Source organism: Typopeltis vanoorti, chromosome 3, assembly GCF_054136105.1.
Source record: "Typopeltis vanoorti isolate ZY-2024b chromosome 3, IOZ_Tvanoo_1.0, whole genome shotgun sequence".
Taxonomy (NCBI): Eukaryota; Metazoa; Arthropoda; class Arachnida; order Uropygi; family Thelyphonidae; genus Typopeltis; species Typopeltis vanoorti.
In genome coordinates, this window is record NC_143551.1 from 51,761,619 (window position 1) to 51,770,293 (window position 8,675).

Here is an 8,675-nt window from a genome sequence, read left to right on the forward strand (position 1 = left end):
TCTCTCCATGTGAATTTGTGCACATTTTTATGTTGGAACATGGTGTTAGTAATAACCAGTCCATGTCCTGAGCAGAAATCCAACAGATATTTGCCATTATTATTAGCTTTGCTCTTTTCTCCAAATTTTCCCAAAATATTTTTGTATGTCTCACAATCATTTCCTACTCTACTATTTAGATCCCCAACAAGGACCAACTTTTCCTTTTTCATTGTGTCAGTTGCTTTTTCTAAAGCCTCAAAAAATTCCTCCACTTCTACCTTAGTAGAACCTTCTGTGGGACCATAGGCACAAATAAGTCTCATTGTCCAGTTCCCCATTCTCATATTTGCTCACATTACTCTACTTGAGACTGACTGCCATTCAAGAAGATTAGCCTCGTATTTTGTGTTGAATACTATGGCTACTCCTTCTTTTCCTTGATTGTTATTGCCTGAATATAACATTTTGTATTTATTGCTCAGAAAGATCTCACCAGTTTTGGTCTTTTTTGTTTCAGTCACCCCTATTATGTCGATCTGGTACTTATCTAATTCCTCAGCTAGCTCCATTTCTTTGCCATTCAGGCTTCTTACGTTGATAGTACCGATCTTTAACTCTGGTGATGTTGAGTTTAGGTTTGTTTTCAGATTTGTTCCAGTAGCTGACTTTTCGCTGTTCGCCCTGGTTCCCTGGCGAAAACAACGGGGGCCTTGTTTAACCGGGCGACGCCCCAGCCGGCATGAAATTTTGTCATGTTGTACCATCATTTTTTTATTTTGGTTTAACCAATAAGAATACAATTTGGTCGGCTAAATCCCAAATTGCCAGCCCATCCTCGTTCGTTCAGTATCAAAGTAGATACCCAACAGGGTGCACCACGAGAAGGTGAGGATTGGACATTAGGTCAGAAGCCCTGGTCGGTTCTCCACATTCCTTTAAAGGCTATGTGGAGGTCTCCTCTCAGTTATACAGCTTTGACCCTTAAACACCCCCAGCAGCAGCAATGGTTTTTATTACTAACTGATTTGATTGACACCATAGAAACAGTGTGAAACGTCGTTGTGAGCGATGTAATGCCATGAGGAATAATCACATTACTTAATGACGCACACTGGCAATCTCATTTTGACCTGTTGTTTTCGACTAATATCTTCCCGTACCTATTTTTTACAGATTTGAAGTTTATTTACAATTTTTGTGGGTGCTTTCTTCACAACTGATATTATCCTGCCTTTCACCGAATTGCATAAAAATTCCCCATACAACTTTTGAGTGACTTTTCCCCTTTTTCTTTAATTTATAGAATCTGGGGTAATTTGCTGCTTCATCAGGAGTTACCATGTGTTCAAAAATATGCTCTGCATATAAACATCCCTGTGTTATGACTGTATATTGCCTAGGTTTTGCAATCTGTAGAGCGTTCTTGTATATATGCATGATAATACTCATATGTGAAGACTTATATTCAAGGGATTACATTCTAAAATCTATCTCTCAGGTTAATGTAATACAGGCAAACCACAACTTACGAACAAAATATGTATCCGCGAACGTGTTTATAAATTGAATATTTGAATTTATTCTTTTCACAAGATATATTGTTAAAAATATAACGGATTTCTCACAAACAAAATGCATAATTATAACATAATTAATTAATAATTAAAATAAATATGAGCCCTAATATCACTTAGGTTAATTTTTCCTCTGCAGACTACAGAAATGCTTTCGGCATTTGGATTTTTATCCTGTAATGCCTTTAAAGGTACATCGATTTCATTTAAAGAATTAGTAAAAAGTTTCATTCTCAGACCATTTTAAGCTGATTCATGCTATATTGGATATCTCTGTGTTCCTTCTGATTTAATTAATTAATAGAATCATTCTGCAGATTTAAATGTTATTCGTTAAAAAGTGTTATCTCTCTTTATTCTCTTTAATATATTACAAATGTGGAAAGCTTGATGCATAGCTTTGCTGTGTTTATATTGTTTCTGTAGACAAATCGCGTAGAGGAGGATGCGTACTTTCTGATCTGATGTGATTTTATCTGATCTGTACAGTTGTTGTGTGCAGTAATAAACGGTATGAGTCCCTGTTTCCTTATCTCTTCCTGCTTCACCTTAAAATGATAATCATGATTTTCTTTTTTGCCAATGAGATTCTCAAATAAACAAGATTGTGGTTCATGAAAATATCTTGCTGATAGGAGAGAATCATGTGCGCCATCTAAGAACGTTTACAAATTCACAAGACCGCGATTTGAACTCAGAGATGCATTACAAATTACTGCCTATTCGGTTCTCCTGTTTTTTTTTTTTTCTTTTTTATTTTATAAAATCGTTGTGTGCTTAAAAGAAATGGACTAAACTCCGTGTTGCTGAAAGCACGATATGATCCTTTTCTCTTTATTGAATGATAATGCGCGTATTAAAACTAATTCTATAATCAGTGAACTTAAACATGATACAAGATACTTACAAATATGTTTTGATAATAAGAAATAAGAAAGTTAAGGTTAATGATTCGCTGTTAGTTGAAATCATTTATTTATATTCCAATTGTACACACTGAAAGTTTGCATTGCGTATAGCACTGCATTATTAATAGTGAACAGTGATGTGCGATTGATTTCGTAGTAATCTATAGCGCATCTATGTTATTGGGAAAGAAATCAAGAAGAAAGGTTCGATGGATATGTTCTTTGCAAGAACAGTTGTAGTTGATACGGGGGTTTCAGTCTTTAATCGACTCTGTTTTTATTATAAAATGATATCTCTCATTGGGATACAACTTATATTTTGTCCGTATGGAATGACGTAAACAATTTTAACACCAAGAGGATAAAACTATTTGACTGAGTTAGTTTTGCAAACTGATCACAGAATAATATATATATATATATATATATATATATATATATATATGTTATGTGTTAGTAAACCATTCGGAAATTCTTCAGGATACAAAATTTTGCACTAAAATAAACTGGCGCGTGAGTCTACCACTTATCCTTTACTTTAAAAACAAGATACGCCAAACCACATTCAAAACTAAACTATGTATAAAATGTTTGTGTTAAATGCACAAAAAAAAAAAATTAACAAGGGAAAGATAGTTCATTATTTAAAACAGGGGAATTTTCACTTTTCAACAACACTTCGAAATGCAACATGAATAGAAGTAAACTGGACACAGACAAAAACTACGCTTTTTATTCATACAAATTTGAAGGACCAATGTCCTTCAAACTACTCACAATTTCGTTTTCTACAATAACCAACTAGAAAATATTTTGTTCGAAAAATATAACACAGGAAAGCGCTCATACATTCTGTCTATTCCGTGTTATTATTTTCCTGTTGATTTTCTCCAATCGAAACAGCAGTCGTTGCTTCTTTCAGTGTTGTAGGAACTTCCTCTCCTGTCATATTTTCCTGCCGAGATTCTTTCGAAGTACTGGCAGGGGACTCTTCTTGCATCACTATCGGAACCACCCTTTCAATGTCCTTCAGCGATTCGGGTTTTTTCTTTGGTGCTTGGATCGTCAAAATGCCGTCCTGGTTAAGGAAAGATGAAACAGTCTCGGATTCAACCTCCGCAGGTAACATGCAACGACGGGTGAGCTCCCGGAGTACAAAGTCCCTCTCGTTCTCTTTCTCTTCGTGTTTCGCCTCAACCACCACGCAGTCGTCGACAATCTTCACGGAGATTTCGTCGGGTGTAAAGTCAGTTACGTCAAGCCTCATCTGAAATTCGTCGGCCTCATTCTTAACACAAGAAGTGTGTCCGTTTTGACGGGGATTCATACGTGTCCGCGGCCGCATGCAGAGTCGCTGACAAGGCACACGTGGTAGCAGGTCATCCTCCAAAACACTCAGGCCTAAAACATGGGAAAACAGGTTGTCGAGATCATGACAGCCACGGCCAAATAACACTGGATTCAAAGTATTCGATGAAACCATTGCGAATTAATCAGCACCACTGGAACTGGAACTTGTTATCAACTTCCGAAAATATTTAAATGTTGCTTGTACTGCTCTCGAAGTTGTTATTAACCTGGCGGAGAAGTCTCATTTTATAGGTAAAGTGTCTCTTTCCAGAATTCTGCAGTAGCATGACGCATCGAAACTTCTAGAAAGCAGATTATACTAGAAACTTCTCGAAAGCGATTGCATGAAGTTGTAGCGCCCTCTATACTAGTATTTCGTTATCATTTTAATATCTCTCTCTCTCTCTCTCTCTCTCTCTCTCTCTTTCTCTCCTGTTTCATGGATTGTGAAATAGCCTTGAAATGAAAAATGTAAAGTACTTTTAGTGACAATAATTTTCTCTCTGCAAAACGAAATTAGTTATTATTTATTCTATCTGCATTTTATTTTTCATGGGAAGATAACGTTGTACTTTTCTAAATGAACAAATTGAGCAATGTTACGGACACAAAAGAAAGTTCATTGCTCAGCTTCTAAATGGAAGTTGTTCGAAGTTAACAAATTATATACAAAAAATTAAACAATTGGATTATTCCAGTAGCGCACTTAGGATTTAATCTTGAGGGCGGGGGGGGGGGAGGTGAGGCCGAGTTGAGTAGACGATTTGAGAATACTCAGTACGCATGGCGTACGGCCTATGACTGAGCACCTGCAATGATCGCTAATTCATAAGTAGTATAGAAATAGAAGAGACGACACAAAACAAATAAAATTAAAAAAACAAATGAATTTTAATTAGGAAAAGATTTTTGGAAAATTTTCTAGTGAGTGAAAACATTGCAGAATAATGATTAATGTTTCTGTTTTTTCCTAATTTATACTTTTCTTTTAACAAAGTAAAAAATCTCATATCACCCTTTTAAAATCATTTACCTGAAGAATTCATTAAATTTCAAAATGAAGTACGTAAAAGCCATAAAGAGAAAGAAAAAACAAACAAACAAGTGTCGAATAACTATAACTACTGTTTTGGAAACGGTTTCACCCAAATAAATATGTTTTATAGTTTATATATATACATTTCTTAAGGAATTCGTAAGCACAATTTCATATGCATTTTGATGTTTTTGATGCCTGTGTTAAATTCATGGTAGACTTCAACAAGCATTTAACTACAAAAATCACGGAATATTTTATTTTACAAAGTAAGATTTGTAAAAGTAATTTTCTTATTTACACTTATCTCATATTTGTTAAGGCTATCGTTTCAGATGATAATTTTTCAAAATAACATTTTTATACTAAAAATTATTTTAAATGTTAAGTGATTTCACATAAGATAGTCACTGTTCAGAAAAATCATGCTTCTCATTTAGCTTTCGAGATAAAATCCCAGATGGAAAAAAAAATTAGTCATTCATCACTAAATATGAAATTTTAATTAGATACTAACTTTTTTCCTTTTTTTTTCACGATAATCCAATGCACATATAACGATACTTATAGCACGTAATTCTTAGTAATACTGGTGGGTTAAGCAGTGAATAACCTGGAAACTTTCCCTCCATAGATCAGTCGGTATGGACGAAGTTCTTTGGTCGGGAAGACCTCAGTTCCCTTCCTATCTAGGATATGAGGAACGTTTATCAACGAAAGATAACCCAGTCGGTCTCAATACCGAGGTGGGGAATTTTTTGTCCTTCAAACTCGGGTTTTTCACGTAACTTGTAAAGCAGCTCATGACTACACATACGTATATAAATCCATAAAACACTTCGAGGATTCAAGAAAACCCTCACTGGCACTCTGTTACGAAGTAAAAATTTCTAACCAATACCTAATTATGGATCTAAATGTCAATACTGGTAACCTGGATACTCCTAAATAATATCAAAACCGTTCTCTCGAAACCAAACCTGAAACTTTGCATTGAACGAGTTTTGATTTGAAAAAAAAAAAAAAAAAAAACTACTGAACTAGGTTGATACATGAATTCTTATATCATGAGCGTATTCATTTTTCTATTTCTGGCTATCAGAAAACCATGATAATAATTGGGCAATGTCTTACTTGCATTTAAAGAAATCTTCACATGTCTTATTCTACTGCTGTGAGGTGCTCCAGTAACATCAGTGTCAGTTCCAATATTATTGGTCATTATGTTGAACTCACAAACTACCTGCCGTAATGGTCAACAGTGTTGCTTTGGATGTATTCAACATCCTGACCAAATCCAACTCCCCGATCCCCCATTTAAAATAAAGAACAATATACAGCAGAAAAAACATGTTTTTTTTTAAAAAAAAGGGACATGTCCTATACTCAACCATCCTCGACAAAAAGTCAAGCTGAGAGAAAACCATTGAAGCTATGTTACCCTGAGAGTGAGGGTGAGTTCCTATGGGTTCGTGTTCATGAATGCAGTTCGAAAAAAAAAAATGTATATATATTTCAGGATTATAATTTTGGATTATAAAAAATATATATATTTATTGATTTCTTGATAAATGATCCACCACATACTGATAGAAACCAAAATCCTGCGACAAGTAACCATGTCAGACAGTGATATATTTTGAATGTAAAGTGAAATCTTAAGATCGAAATAAAGAACTTTTATTTTCTAAAAATTTTCAATTCTGATGTTATCTCTGATTTGTGTTAATTCATTATTTTAGGTTTTTATTTCATTTATTTCGAAATAAAAATTATATTCTGGAGAGGTAAAACAACTTAAGAAGGATAGTTGAGATTTTTCTATTCATCAAAAAAGAGGAGTATACATTTAAAAAATAAAACCATTAAGCATTAAGATATGAATGTAAGTAAAAAAGCAAAGCAGAAAATTAAGCAAGTTATACACACACAAAATCAGATAAATCAATCTTACTTTAATGTCTAGTAAAACATTTTAATTTTGAGGAATCTTGAAAATGGAGAATTATTCTCGTGTCATTGTTTTCTGTTAAATGGTGCTTGCAAAACAAACAGAGAGCTCAGAGACATTACGATAGATTAATATAGAAGGCGCTTCAATCGAAGTCGATAGGGAACTGAAAATTCTAGAACAGTCGGTTTTCTAGAAAGGTCTTGCGTGTTGTCATGTGTAGAACTTTCCGGAAATACGTACAGGTTGTATATAAAGTGGAACATGCAGATGGTTACTAATAAGTGCGAGACTTTATCGTTACGTGCAACTATTATACGTTTTAAACCGTTTACATCACTTTGCCAGTAAGTGAATTCACGATGGTTTTATCGTACATTTGGGAACCAGTGTTATTTAGTCGCTGCTGCAGGGATATCGGGAACTTGGCTTCTCGTATGCTAAGCCTAAATGTTCTGCAGGACGATCTGCCAGCACGTGTACCTTGTCAGCGTGTCTACGTACGGCCAAAGCGACTTGTCAGTCGACGTGAAAGTAGACACGATGATTGTGTGAAGAATGACACCAACGAGTTTCGGATGATCCTTGACGTAAGTGACTTTTCTCCCGACGAAATCTCGGTAAAGATCGTCGACAAATGTATAGTGGTTGAAGCGAAACACGAGGAGAAAGAGAGCGAACGAGACTTCTTATGCACGGGGCTCACTCGTCGTTGTGTGTTACCTCGGGAAGTGGAACCGGAGACTGTTCTTTCTTCACTCACTCACGACGGGGTTCTGACCATCCGAGCACCAAAGAGAAAACCCAAATCCAACGAAAGAGTGGTTCCTATAGTGATGCAAGAAGCATCTGCAACTTCAGAAGAATGTCGTCAAGAAAATAAAACGGAGGTGAGTCCAACAGTCATGGAAGAATCTCAACAGGAAAATAAGAGTGAATAAGCTCGTTCTTTACTGGGACTTTTATGAAAGTTTAGCGGATCGTCGAGCAATGTATAGCATTATGTTGTTATTTTAAATGGTTAATGTAAATAACCGCATTTGTAATGAAGACTTTAATTCCTAATAAAATTATTTTGCAGTAAACCTCGTATCTGTCAAGTTATTTCTGTTATGTTGCAATTTTGTGGTTTTGTTAAATCGAGGAAAAAATGGCAATTAATTCAAGCGAGATCGTAACGCACTGTTCTGAGTCAGTGATAGGCGCTTATATTTGCTGGCCTATTTATTTTAAAATATTTTTAAATTTAAATCTAGAACTTATCTTATGGAACCGAAAGAAGTTTCCTGTATTTCATGCTAGATGATGAAACTAGGGAAATGATATTCATAAATAGGACAGTTCCTTCGAAATAAATATATAGATATAAGTCTGGAGAAATATTCAAATTCTATTCGGGTATTCGTTTAGCTCTATCAGTACTACTTCAATGGAACTCGGTAACACGAACAACATGGTATGAGAATTGATCCCTAAACACGTTTCTGTTTCACAAATGTTATTCAAGATGTATTTTTTTACAAATCCAAGGAAGACCGCAAAAAAAGAACTTCTATAACAACGTTCAAGTAACGATATTCTGAAAAAGGTGGCGTTTTCCTCTCTTATATTTCCAGTGGTCGATTGTATTTTTTGGGGGGGGGGGCATTCGCATTCATCCCATAAATTTATCTCATACATCATCATTTACCTAGAGCAGTGTTTTATGATAATATTTGTCATACTTAATATAAGATAGCAATTGTTCGATTTATTTTGAGAATTCAATTAAAAAACAAAAACGTAACATAAATGAGGAAGTAATGTTGGGAGGCCACTTGAAGAATTACTCTTCTGACAGCATTAGGATGCTCTTTAGGATGCTAACACCATTT

General features: G+C 35.0%; 2 protein-coding genes across 2 annotated transcripts; one reads left to right on the top strand and one right to left on the bottom strand.

Annotated features, from left to right (window-relative positions):
- Positions 1-3,320: 3,320 nt before the first annotated feature.
- Positions 3,321-3,947, bottom strand: LOC150108135 (alpha-crystallin B chain-like). The gene has a single exon (XM_090390412.1). The coding sequence runs from the start codon at positions 3,945-3,947 to the stop codon at positions 3,321-3,323; it is 627 nt and encodes a 208-aa protein (XP_090246538.1).
- Positions 3,948-7,079: 3,132 nt separating this feature from the next.
- LOC150108136 (protein lethal(2)essential for life-like) lies at positions 7,080-7,875 on the top strand. Its single transcript, XM_090415608.1, has one exon. It carries the CDS (start codon positions 7,164-7,166, stop codon positions 7,740-7,742), a length of 579 nt encoding a protein of 192 aa, XP_090271734.1. The 5' UTR covers positions 7,080-7,163; the 3' UTR covers positions 7,743-7,875.
- Positions 7,876-8,675: the final 800 nt, after the last annotated feature.